Source organism: Ranitomeya imitator, chromosome 1 (genome assembly GCF_032444005.1).
Source record: "Ranitomeya imitator isolate aRanImi1 chromosome 1, aRanImi1.pri, whole genome shotgun sequence".
Taxonomy (NCBI): domain Eukaryota; kingdom Metazoa; phylum Chordata; class Amphibia; order Anura; family Dendrobatidae; genus Ranitomeya; species Ranitomeya imitator.
In genome coordinates, this window is record NC_091282.1 from 694,338,776 (window position 1) to 694,352,932 (window position 14,157).

The window sequence follows — 14,157 nt, forward strand, 5'->3', positions numbered from 1 at the left end:
ATGAGATAAACCGCAGAGTGAAGGCAAAAGGGACAAGTGCTAAGTATCTCTGGGAACTCCTTCAAGATTGTTGGAAGACCATTCCCGGTGACTACCTCTTGAAGCTCATCAAGAGAATGTCAAGAGTGTGCAAAGCACTCATCAAAGCAAAAGGTGGCTACTTTCAAGAACCTAGAATATAAGACATAATTTCAGTTGTTTCACACTTTTTTGTTAAGTATATAATTCCACATGTGTTAATTCATAGTTTTGAGAAGGTGTGTCAAACGTTTGGTCTGTACTGTACTGCCAAGAAGCCAGCGCTGCCTATGGTTAGCACGCAATACGTAAAGTGCGCGCTGAATTTGCAGAATGGGCAAAACAAAAATTGGAACAGGACCCTCCGTTTACACAGAACATTATGTTCAGTGGTGAGGCAAACTTTTTTGGGTGGGCCATTTATATGGATACACCTAAATACATGGGAATGGCGACAGTTTTCTTGCGTAGCGTGTCTTGCATTGAAATCTGCTGCAATGACCCAGGTACTGTGTTCTCCAGACATCAATACAAATTCTATTCGCTCCTCACGTGTTAACCTCTGCGACATGTCAATGGCTGTAAACAATGAGAAACTTGTAAATAACTCATGAAAGAATAAAGTTAGGTTAAAACCAAGCACACCATTGTTTTTCTTGTGAAATTCTCAATAAGTTTGTGTCACATGACCCTCTTCCCATTGGATAAAATAAAGTTGGATCCAAAATAGCCGACTTCAAAATGGCTGCCATGGTCACCACCCATCTTGAAAAGTTTTCTCCCTCCCATATACTAATGTGCCGCAAACAGGAAGTTGATATCACCAACCCTTCCCATTTTATTTAGGTGTATCCATATACATGGCCCACCCTGTATGTTACATGTAAGACGTGTTATGTAAACTACACCTGCCAACATGACAAGTTAAATAACAATATTTTTTTTCTTTATTAAAGAATGACATGGGACCAGAACTTGATAAAAGGACATTATTTTTAGGTAAAGGATCTGTACCAATGTCATCACTTCCTATAGGGCAAGAGATTGATATTGATCTACCTTTGTCCAAGGTAAAATAGTATTTCGATTTATAAAATATGTTTAGGACTGCACAGAGCTTTAATTACCTTTGTATTTTTAGAATTGTGTCGTCAATATGAGCATGACCAAGGAAGAAAGGTTAGTTGCATTCTTTAAATTCAATAATTACATTAAAGGACTGACTCATTTTACTTAAAGTACAATGAAAATATAACTCATAATCCTGGCAGTCAATAGCATTATAATCATTAGGATAGGTCATCGATGTATAATTGTTAGGGCTCCTTTCCACTTGCGAGATAAACGTCCGTGTCTCGCTTGTTAAAACGAAGCTCTGGCGCCGGCACTTGGGAGCGGAGAGTGCAGCTGCATAGCAACACACGGAGCCGGTCGCTGTCATCAGCACTGGAGGTGACTAGATGTAAAGTTTGCACAAAGTGGAGCAACACAGGTTACGTGTAGTGGCTGCTGCTGCAGATCAATACTTATTGTCTTCAATAGGAGCTGCTCTGCAGTACCCAGCAGTGACTACTTAAAATGGAGCTCTGGTGTTTTGGTCCATACACTGGAAATAATGGCTGATCAGTTGGGTTGATAGATGTCACTCAATTTTCAAAAATTCATATTTTATGAACAAAAATATTTGCTAAATCCGATGAGCCTGAGGAGCTGTTGGATCCACTTTGAAAGGGTTTTCAGTTAAGGAACATCTGCTTTCAAATATCCTTTTAAGTATTTTAATACATTATGAGTTCAGCATTATGAACCCTCGTAAGTCTAAGCACTGTGTGACTACATAAGCTTTTCATTCTGTGCGCTGTCTAATGCACAGTTTTCTGTTGTGAATTCTGTTGTCGGGCTCCCTCCTGTGGTCATGAATGGTACTTTGGCTGGTTCTGTCCATGGACTTTCTCTGGTGGCTGTGGGTGTTTCTGAGTTTCCTTCCACAGGTGACGAGGTTAATTCGTTGGCTGGCTGCTCTATTTAACTCCACTTAGATCTTTGCTCCATGCCACCTGTCAATGTTCCAGTATTGGTCTAGTTCACTCCTGGATCGTTCTTGTGACCTGTCTTCCCAGCAGAAGCTAAGTGACTGCTTGTTTTTCTCTGGTTTGCTATTTTTCTGTCCAGCTTGCTATTTTGATTGTTGTCTTGCTTGCTGGAAGCTCTGGGACGCAGAAGGAGCGCCTCCGCCCCGTGAGTCGGTGCGGAGGGTCTTTTTGCGCCCTCTGCGTTGTCTTTTTGTAGGTTTTTGTGCTGACCGCAAAGCTACCTTTCCTATCCTCAGTCTGTTCAGTAAGTCGGGCCTCACTTTGCTTAATCTATTTAATCTCTGTGTTTGCATTTTCATCTTTACTCACAGTCATTATATGTGGGGGGCTGCCTTTTCCTTTGGGGAATTTCTCTGAGGCAAGGTAGGCTTTATTTTTCTATCTTTAGGGCTAGCTAGTTCCTTAGGCTCTGCCGAGTTGCATAGGGAGCGTTAGGAGCAATCCACGGCTATTTCTAGTGTGGTTGATAGGATTAGGGATTGCGGTCAGCAGAGTTCCCACGTCCCAGAGCTCGTCCTATATTATCAGTAACTATCAGGTCATTCCGTGTGCTCTTAACCACCAGGTCCATTATTGTCCTGACCACCAGGTCATAACAGTTTTCCCTGTGGTGGTGCTTGCAGGAGAATTGGACACATCAAGAATCATAGAATGTTACAGTTCGTGCAAATAGGAATAAAGGATGATCCCTCTACACTGTGATATCCCTTCAGATATTTGTGGGCAGCTATTAAGTATCCTCTTGGCCTTCTTTTTTTGGAAGCTAAACATTCCCAGATCCTTTAACCATTCCTCATAGAACATAGTTTGCAGTCTGCTCACTATCCTGGTAGCGCTTCTCTGAACTTGCTCCAGTTTTTCGATGTCTTATTTAAAATGTGGTGCCCAGGATGGAACACAGTATTCCAGATGAGGTCTGACCAAGGAAGTGTAGATGGGGATAATTACTTTACGCAATGTAGACTCTATGCTTCTCTTAATACATCCCAGAGCTATTTGACTTTTTGCTGCTGCATCACACGGTTGACTCGTGCAGTCTGTGATATTTTAGTATACCCAAGTCGTCTTCACGTGTGCTTTTGCCTCGTTCTGTTCATCCCATTCTGTAGATGTAATTTTCATTTTTATTTCCCCAATGTAGAATGTTTCATTTTTCCCTGTTAAATACCATTTTTAGTTGCTGCCCATTGTTCAAGCTTATCTAGATCCTTCTGAATCCTTTCTCTGTCTTCTCTATTGTTAGCTATCCCTCCAAGCTTTGGAAATTTTATTTGTTTACCTTCAATTCCCTTATCTAGATCATTTATAAAAAAGTTGAACAACAATGTGTTCAGGACAGAGCCGTGTGGCTTGAAACACGCTTCCAATTGGATGTGCAACTATTTATTACCACTGTTTGAGTCAATCCCATACTTTGTAATTTTTTTCAATAAGGACAGTATGAGATACTTTATCAAATGCTTTGCTGAAGTCGAGATACTATATCTACCGCATTTCCCTGATCCACCCAGTCATTGATTCCATCAATGAAGGAAATTAGATTAGTCTGGCGTGACTTGTTTGCTACAAATCCAAATAATTATCAAAGTACTTACATACATGCTGTTTAATAATTTGTTCAAACATTTTTCCTGGCATAGAAGGTAAGGCTCATTGGCCTGTAATTTCCTAGCTCCATCTTCCTTCCTTTTTTTGAACATAGAGATAACTTTTGCACTTCTCCCGCCAATCTTCTGGGACTTCTCCTGGTTCTGCAATTTCCCCTGCTAGCTCTTTGTGTTCAAGGATGTCATTCATCTGGGCCAGGAGATTTAAATTAGCGAAGTGCTCCCTCACCATCTCACTGTTTAATAGATAGTATGTATTATTGTATCCCTTCATTTGATTCCTCTGTTAATAAAGATTATAGTCGATTATTGGGGATACCAACAGTGGGACACTCTACCGCCCTGTTATTGGGAAACATCTTTTAAAGAGTTATTCTCAAGTTGTTTCTAGAGCAGCATCAAACTCTTAAATCTCCTTGTCATGTGCTCTTTTCCTTGTGTCTGGCACTACTTAACATGCTTTGGCTGTCAATTCCAATGACAGTGCGTTTTTTCACCAGCTCTGATGAGAAGTGACAAACTGGTGAGAGAGCGCATTGTAAGGAGAGAAATCCTTGACCATGGAGAACAGACATCACTTTCGGGGCAGGGCTGGTTTTTGCTTACCACGTTCTTTTTTTTTTTTTTTTTTTTTTTTATACAATGCACACTGAAAGTGCAATCTGTTGCCGGCTTATCATTTCAAATTAATAGCCAACGAGGGAGCGCACTGTGCATTGAAAAGAACAATACACAGGAATATTGTCTTTTGTTTTTCAGTAAATTATACTGTAAAATGAATGGCGACAATCAGTACTAGAAAAAACACAAAAAGAGGACTAAAAATCCTCCAAAAATTCAAGAATTAATACAGCACAAAGGGACTGCAGTGCTTACCTGTCCAGGTCTCTGAACTAGTGCACTCCCAAGATGCAGCAAATCCATGTAATAAAGATGGCGGCAATACAGGTGCAAAATACTGATGAGGCAACCACTCAAACTACCTACTCATGGAGGGGGGATTGCTTAGTATATGATTTCACAAATAAGCTTGTATAGGGCGCTGGTCACACACAGGTGATGCACAGTGTCTAGTTTACAGCCTGTTAATGACGCCCATACTATTAGATCAGGCGGGCTGCCCAGCACTCTCTAAATGCATCCCATGAGGGCAGACACCCTAGTTTACAAGGCCAAAAAATATTTGACTTGGCTGCACCCTGAAAAATGAAGTGCAAAAAACATATACTGTTTGTAAATAATATTTGACGGTCAATATTTTGGCCAAAATATGTAAGCTCACAACCTGCGCCAAGGGCCGTTACATTTGCGAGTCCTATCACTAAACGTCATATAACGTCCCTATTGTTCTGTGTCTAATCTGACTGCTTTATTTATTTTTTACTTAATTGTTTTGATGGCATTTTGTTTGAAAATCTCCAGTGCATTCTCGGATACTTAAATGAGATGTCATAAGAACTACTGCAGCTCTCTGTCTCCTCCCTGAAACAAAGCATCTCTGCGCTACTGAGCATGCTTTGGTTGTCAATGCCAACATATGCCCAGTACGAGCTCCCTTGTCGATGTGCAATATTCTTTTTAATGAGCAGTGACAGTGCGCTTGTTCGCCTACTACTAAGTGACAATTGGTAAGAGAGCACTTTGTAAGGAGAGAACCTCTTGAGCAAGGAGAACAGACATCACTTTCGGGGCAGGTCTGGTCTTTGCTTGCCGCATTTTTTTTTAATATATAATGCACACTGAAAATGCGCTCTGTTGCTGGCTCCTCATTTCACATTGAGCCAACGAGGGAGTGCACTGTCACGCATTGTTCATTGAAAAGAACAATACACAGGAATTTTGTCTTTTGTTTCTCAGTAAATTATATTGTAAAATGAATGGTGACAATCAATACTACCTCTTGTTCCACAAAAAAGATCTTCTATGGCTAGGCCGACAAAGAAATAAACAAAAACTTATGGCTCTTGGAAGAAGGTTACGGGGAAAAAATGATCACAAAAGCAAAAATTTGGCACTGTGGAAAGGGTTAAAGTGGTTCACTTTTCTCCCATTAAAGTGTGATCATGGAGATTAGATACCTGACACCCCTGCTGATTTAGAGGAAATGTGGTCTGGCTGAATCCAGAAATAAGCAATGCATGGATTGGAAAAAGACAGCCCAGTACATTTAGTGGCCACTGTTGAGCACTGGACGTTGTCTCCCATTGTCTTGTGTATCTTTATATGTTCCTGTATATTCACAAGTGAGGGTACGAAGGAGCGGGGACACAGATATATTCTGCTTCTTTTCTTTGTGTCCAGCTTTGTAAACAATATTTTCAAATGGCAATCTAGGTACCCTACTTCAGTTTGGAAATTTCAAAAAGTGTCATGGTTACTGACCTCCAGACCTTCAGTTCCCTTTACAATTAAGTGGTAATCTGTGGTCCATCTCTAGTATAATTTCTCAAAAATAAAAGTACATTCTATTACAACTTCTGTACGTTTTTCACTACTTGACTTGTATTTTATGTTTTGTCTGAGGTTAGCTCTGAAGAACTGGACATTCGGCTTGGATTTGCTCTCTCTCAGGGAGAGAGAGACTTTGTAGAGAAGAGAAAGGAACTTATTGCACACTCTCTAAAAGAAGCCCTGGTTCTGAATACAGTTCCTGATCAGGTGGGTTTATTATTACAAAGAAATAATAATGGGAAAATAGCAGGCATGTCCATGTTTTGGCTATTATCATAAGATTTGGTTTCAATTATGGGGACTTAAAATGTTTGCATTCAATGTTTCATATCTAGTAACGAATAGAGGTGATGGAAAAGAACTAAAACCTTTCTTAATGCTAAGGCTGTGCTCACATGTTGCTGTACCAATGCGTTTTCTGGCCACAATTAAAAAAAAAAAAAAAATATGCGATTGGGTGAACATGGCCATGTTCCAATGATTGCCCTTAATTGTATACCAAGCTACTTTAATTGTCAGATTGAGAAATTCTTCAAGTGCATGAAGAAGATACCAGGGCATGGGCCGTTACACAAGGAAAGCTTTTCAGGGCCGTAGTAAGTTATCAACCCAGCAGAAAGCCCAGTTTCTTCTCCTTAATGCAAAAAGATTCTATGAGGAGGACATGAGGGCCCGAGATCCTGTAGTAGCGTCTGTGCTCACAGGCCAGGTCCAGCCCCTTGCATCATGACTAGCATTTCCCGGGAACACCAGAATTGGAAACTCTGATGTCGGCACCCCATTTTCTTTATAAATGAGAATAGGTTCACACTGAGCACATGTGAGACATGAATCAGTCTTGTGATGCTTTGGTGAACATTACGCTGCATTACCCAGTACGACCAGTTTGGTGTTTTGTTTTTGGAGAGGTATATCCTCGGAGGGTCTCTTAAACTTCCACGTACCATCAACAAGCCTTTGACTGTTGTAGGGTGCCAGAATGAAATCCTTAGAGCCATTGCCAGACTTTAGACTGGTGCAGTAGGCCCTGGTGCAGAACTGTGCCCGGTCTCATGTGACGCGACTGTGTAGGCAGTTAATGGATGATGCCATTGACTAATCCCCACATTCACCAGACCTCAATCTAATTAATACTCCTTAGGTTATTTTGCCAAAGAAACCATGGCTGGCAGATAGCAGTACAGACTGTTCAAGAAACTCGCTAAAGTCCTGATTAGGTTAGGGAGGAGATCTTGCTCCAGGACACCATCTGCCATCTCTTTAGACTTTGTTAGGAGTACAGGCACACGAGGGTCATACAACCTATTTTGCAGTGTAGAAATTCATCAAAATAAGGTAGTTTCAGTTTTTACTTAGATTTTTGGGGTGATTTGGAGTCGACTCCTTAATTGGTTGATGATATTGGTTGCCACTGAGTGTTCATACATATTTTTGTTCCCCATGAATAACACAGATTAGTTCAGCGAACATTTTCAACTTAAATCACATATCCGACCTCGACAAATAAAAGATTCAAGTGTTCCCTTAAAGAGGTTGTCCGGGGTTTCATAAGGTTGATCCCTTAAGTCTCTCTTAGACTACAAAATATCGAATTGTGATAATGAGATGTGCACACTATCACAGTCCCACCATAGTTCCCATGCGGTAGGGTGGTCATGTGACCACATGTACACGATTGGTATACTTGTGATCATGTGATAACTAGACTAGTCGGACTTTTCTCTTATATTCTGAAAAGCCAGATGAGTCTAGTCTGCACATGACAACAACTATGGAAATCACATTCATGCGGTCATATGACTGCCCACCTGCACAGGAAATATAGGGCGATCATAACAGTGTGCATATTATACAGTGGTATTTATACACAGAAGTATAAATGCAGTTTTTTTGATTTTTCTCTTTTAACTGATTACAGGCGCCTTGTGATGGGTGGTCCAGCTCTCTTTGCTGATCTGGCTCTGCTCACCAAAAAGTTGTTTCTTTTGAATCCTAAATTTATCACTATTAAATATGTTTTCACAATATGTGAACACATATTTAAGACTAGATGGTGGCCCGATTTTAACGCATGGGGTATTCTAGAATATGCATGTCCACGTAGTATATTGCCCAGCCACGTAGGATATTGCCCAGCCACATAGTATATTGCACAGCCCACGTAGTATATTGCACAGCCCACGTAGTATATTGCCCAGCCCACGTAGTATATTGCCCAGCCACGTAGTATATTGCCCAACCACGTAGTATATTGCATAGCCCACGTAGTATATTGCACAGCCCACGTAGTATATTGCACAGCCCACGTAGTATATTGCACAGCCCACGTAGTATATTGCACAGCCCACGTAGTATATTGCACAGCCCGCGTAGTATATTGCACAGCCCGCGTAGTATATTGCACAGCCCGCGTAGTATATTGCACAGCCCGCGTAGTATATTGCACAGCCCGCGTAGTATATTGCACAGCCCACGTAGTATATTGCACAGCCACGTAGTATATTGCCCAGCCACGTAGTATATTGCCCAGCCACGTAGTATATTGCCCAGCCACGTAGTATATTGCACAGCTCACGTAGTATATTGCCCAGCCACGTAGTATATTGCACAGCCCACGTAGTATATTGCACAGCCCACGTAGTATATTGCACAGCCCCCATAGTATATTGCACAGCCCAGGTAGTATATTGCCCAGCCACGTAGTATATTGCCCAGCCACCTAGTATATTGCCTAGCCACGTAGTATATAGCAGAGCCACGTAGTATATTGTCCAGTCACATAGTATATTGCCCAGTCACGTAGTATATTGCCCAGCCACGTAGTATATTGCCCAGCCACGTAGTATATTGCCCAGACACGTAGTATATTGCCCAGCCACGTAGTATATAGCACATCCAAAGTAGTATATACTTACCTTCTGACCACAGCTGTTACCGCCGCATGTGCTGCGCTGTTTCCTGCTGTCACAGTTGTCATGAATAACCACGGCCGTCATCACTGACCGCGGCCGCAAATTTAGTCCCCGGCTTTTGGCGGCGGTAGGCCCAACAGTGCCCATGGTCCCGGCCGACTCCGCCCCCTTTACAGCGATTCTGGCTGGGCCTGTACGGAGTGGGCGGGGACTCCCTCTGCATACTTCCTGGCCTCCCCTGCTCTTTTGTCTACGCCCACTGGCTGGCCGCGACCAATGAATATCCGGGACAGACAGAAAGAAAGACGGAAGTACCCCTTAGACAATTATATAGTAGATGACTTTAATGCGACTGAAACCACGCCCAGCCACATCTGAAACTCTAGTTAGCCAATTAAATTGATGAGTGGGCAGAGTTTGGTTTGGGTGGGCGGGGTTACATCCGCCAAACACCAGAATTTTACACCCAATGAAAGCCATTCAGAGAACTCAGTAGCTCTCACTGGGGTACTGGCTCTCATCTTTCACAGCAGGGAGCCGCCTCTTTATCTCAGTTCATTTGCAAACAACCCATCACTGCTATGCTCAAAGTGTGAAGTATCAATTGCATACTTAACATGTATCATCTTTGGTCGTCTGCATCAGATGCGGGAGATCCTAGCAAAGTAATCATGTTTGTTTTTTCTATAACTCATCTAAGAAACTACTTAAATGGAACCTGTCCGGTCCTCTAACCATTGCAAACTCCCACTGTAGCGTTATCTGAATTGATCACTGCATTTTAGTAAGCATTTGACTTTCTACAGTAAAGTTATAAACCACTTATAATCTGCAGCTCAGCATGTGAGCCAAGACTAGTCCAGTGGGCGTTTGTTATACCAGACTAGTCCTGCCTTGGATCCTCTAATCTTGCTGTTGACCTTGTTGGTACAATCCATTTCATAGTAGAATTGCTGTCACTGCACATGTCCTACAGCAGAGTTTGAGCATACACACTTCTGCTAAATTCTGAATCTGCTTATAGAGCCCTATTTCCAGGGTATGCTGAGATTCCCAGTTTGACATCCAGCAATTAGTGAGTGATCGCCTATTCTAAAAATTCAGGATAACTCAGTTATGTGAAAAACCCTTTTTTATTTTTTATTTTAAACTACAGTTAAGTCCATATATATTTGGACAGAGACAACATTTTTCTAATTTTGGTTATAGACATTACCACCATGAATTTTAAGCAAAACAATTCAGATGCAGTTGAAGTTCAGACTTTCAGCTTTCATTTGAGTTTATCCACATTAAAATTGGATGAAGGGTTTAGGAGTTTCAGCTCCTTAACATGTGCCGCCACCCTGTTTTTAAAGGGACCAAAAGTAATTGGACAATTGACTCCAAGGCTATATTATGGACAGTTGTGGGCAATCCCTTCGTTATGTCATTCTCAATTCAGCAGATAAAAGGCCTGGACTTGATTTGAGTTGTAGTGCTTGCATTTGGAAGGTTTTGCTGTGAAGTAAACATGCGGTCAAAGGCGCTTTCCATGCAGGTGAAACAAGCCATCCTTAAGCGGCGAAAACAGAAACAACCTATCCGAGAAATTACTACAATACTAGGAGTGGCAAAATCTACAGTTTGGTACATCCTGAGAAAGAAAGAAAGCACTGGTGAACTCATCAATGCAAAAAGACCTGGGGGCGCCCACGGAAGACAACAGTGGTCGATGATCGCAGAATAATCTCCATGGTGAAGAGAAACCCCTTCACAACAGCCAACCAAGTGACCAACACTCTCCAGGAGGTAGGCGTATCAATATCCAAATCTACCATAAAGACAAGACTGCATGAAAGTAAATACAGAGGGTTCACTGAACGGTGCAAGCCACTCATAAGCATCAAGAATAAAAAGGCTAGACTGGACTTTGCTAAAAACCATCTTGAAAAGCCAGCGCAGTTCTGGAAGAACATTCTTTGGACAGCTGAAACCAAGATCAACCTCTACCAGAATAATGTAACGAGAAAAGTATGGCGAAGGCGTGGTACAGCTTATGATCCAAAGCATACCACATCATGATGGCTTGGGCACGCATGGCTGCCAGTGGCACTGGGTCAATAGTGTTTATTGATGATGTGACACAGGACAGAAGCAGCCGAATGAATTCTGAGGTATTTAGAGCCATATGTAGATAAAGAGGAAATCCAGCTCCGGAGTGAAATAAAAAAAAAATTATTTCAGCATCTTTAACTCCTTTCTGACATTAGACGTACTATCCCGTCGAGGTGGGGTGGGCCCCTATGACCACCGATGGGATAGTACGTCATACGCGATCGGCCGCGCTCACGGGGGGAGCGCGGCCGATCGCGGAATGGTGTCAGCTGCCTATCGCAGCTGACATCCGACACTATGTGCCAGGAGCGGTCATGGACACATGAACCCCCGGCACACAGCGATCAAACATGATCACGATGTGCCGGCGGTACAGGGAAGCATCGCGCAGGGAGGGGGCTCCCTGCGGGCTTCCCTGAGCCCCCCGCAGCAACGCGATCACATGTGATCGCGTTGCTGCGAGGGTCTCCCTACCTCCCTCTCTGTAGCAGGCCCGGATCCAAGATGGCCGCGGCATCCGGGTCCTGCAGGGAGGGAGGTGGCTTCACAGAGCCTGCTCAGAGACAAATCGATGATCTGACAGAGTGCTGTGCAAACTGTCAGATCACCGATCTGTGATGTCCCCTCCGGGACAAAGTAAAAAAGAAAAAAAAAATTTTTTCCAAATGTATAAAAAAAAATTTAAAAAAATCCTAAATAATGAAATATATATATATATAGATAGATAGATTATTCCCATAAATACATTTCTTTATCTAAATAATAAAAAAAAACAATAAAAGTACACATATTTAGTATCGCCGCGTCTGTAACGGCCCGGCCTATAAAACTGGCCCACTAGTTCAGTAAACACCGTAAGAAAAAAAGAGGCAAAAAACAACATGGTACTGCTGAAAACGTCATCTTGTCCCGCAAAAAACGAGCCACCATACAGCATCATCAACAAAAAAGTTATAGTCCTGAGAATAAAGCGATGCAAAAATAATTATTTTTTCTATAAAATAGTTTTTATCGTATAAAAGCGCCAAAACATAAAAAAATGATATAAATTAGGTTTCGCTGTAATCGTACTGACCCGAAGAATAAAATTGCTTTATCAATTTTACCAAACGCGGAATGTCGCTGTAATCGTACTGACCCGAAGAATAAAACTGCTTTATCAATTTTACCAAACACGGAATGGTATAAACGCCTCCCCCAAAAGAAATTCATGAATAGCTGGTTTTTGGTCATTCTGCCTCACAAAAATCGGAATAAAAAGCAGTCAAAAAATGTCACGTGCCCAAAAATGTTACCAATAAAAACGGCAACTCGTCCCGCAAAAAACAAGACCTCACATGACTCTGTGGACCAAAATATGGAAAAATTATAGCTCTCAAAATGTGGTAACGCAAAAAATATTTTTTGCAATAAAAAGCGTCTTTCAGTGTGTGACGGCTGCCAATCATAAAAATCCGCTAAAAAACCCGCTATAAAAGTAAATCAAACCCCCCTTCATCACCCCCTTAGTTAGGGAAAAATTAAAAAAATGTATTTATTTCCATTTTCACGTTAGGGCTAGGGTTAGGGTTGGGGCTAGGGTTAAGGCTACGGTTAGGGTTGGAGCTAAAGTTAGGGTTAGGGTTGGGGCTAAAGTTAGGGTTAGGGTTGGGGCTAAAGTTACGGTTAGGGTTTTAGATTACATTTACAGTTGGGAATAGGGTTGGGATTAGGGTTAGGGGTGTGTCAGGGTTAGAGGTGTGGTTAGGGTTACTGCTGGGATTAGGGTTAGGGGTGTGTTTGGATTAGGGTTTCAGTTATAATTGGGGGGGTTTCCACTGTTTAGGCACATCAGGGGCTCTCCAAACGCGACATGGCGTCCGATCTCAATTCCAGCCAATTCTGCGTTGAAAAAGTAAAACAGTGCTCCTTCCCTTCTGAGCTCTCCCGTGTGCCCAAACAGGGGTTTACCCCAACATATGGGGTATCAGCGTACTCAGGACAAATAGGACAACAACTTTTGGGGTCCAATTTCTCCTGTTACCCTTGGGAAAATACAAAACACTTGGGGGTTCAAAGCTCTCACAACACATCTAGATGAGTTCCTTAGGGGGTCTAGTTTCCAAAATGGTGTCACTTGGGGGGGTTTCTACTGTTTAGGTATATTAGGGGCTCTGCAAACGAAATGTGACACCTGCAGACCATTCCATCTAAGTCTGCATTCCAAATGGAGCTCCTTCCCTTCCGAGCCCTCCCATGCGCCCAAACAGTGGTCCCCTCCCACATATTGGGTATCAGTGCACTCAGGACAAATTGGACAACAAATTTTGGGGTCCAATTTCTCCTGTTACCCTCGGGAAAATACAAAACGGGGGGCTAAAAAATAATTTTTGTGGGAAAAGTTTTTTTTATTTTTACGGCTCTGCATTATAAACTTCTGTGAAGCCCTTGGTGGGTCAAAGCGCTCACCACACATCTAGATAAGTTCCTTAGGGGGTCTACTTTCCAAAATGGTGTCACTTGTGGGGGGTTTCAATGTTTAGGCACATCAGTGGCTCTCCAAACGCAACATGGCGTCCCATCTCAATTCCTGTCAATTTTGCATTGAAAAGTCAAACGGCGCTCCTTCCCTTCCGAGCTCTCCCATGCGCCCAAACAGTGGTTTACCCCCACATATGGGGTATCAGCATACTCAGGACAAATTGTACAACAACTTCTGGGGTCCAATTTCTTCTCTTACCCTTGGGAAAATAAAAAATTGGGGGCAAAAAGATAATTTTTGTGAAAAAATATGATTTTTTATTTTTACGGTTCCGCATTATAAATTTCTGTGAAGCACTTGGTGGGTCAAAGTGCTCACCACACCTCTAGATAAGTTCCTTAGGGGGTCTACTTTCCAAAATGATGTCACATGTGGGGGGTTTCAATGTTTAGGCACATCAGGGGCTCTCCAAACGCAACATGGTGTCCCATCTCGATTCCAGTCAATTTTGCACTGAA

General features: G+C 42.2%; 1 protein-coding gene across 2 annotated transcripts in view; it reads left to right on the forward strand.

Annotated features, from left to right (window-relative positions):
• Positions 1-14,157, forward strand: part of PLA2G4F (phospholipase A2 group IVF) — a 120,496-nt gene that overhangs the window by 68,094 nt on the left and 38,245 nt on the right. For both annotated transcript variants that reach the window (XM_069730631.1, XM_069730640.1), the window contains 3 exons: positions 975-1,088; positions 1,160-1,197; positions 6,247-6,376. In XM_069730631.1, the coding sequence (XP_069586732.1) occupies positions 975-1,088; positions 1,160-1,197; positions 6,247-6,376 (282 nt within the window). The remainder of the gene's footprint in view (positions 1-974; positions 1,089-1,159; positions 1,198-6,246; positions 6,377-14,157) is intronic.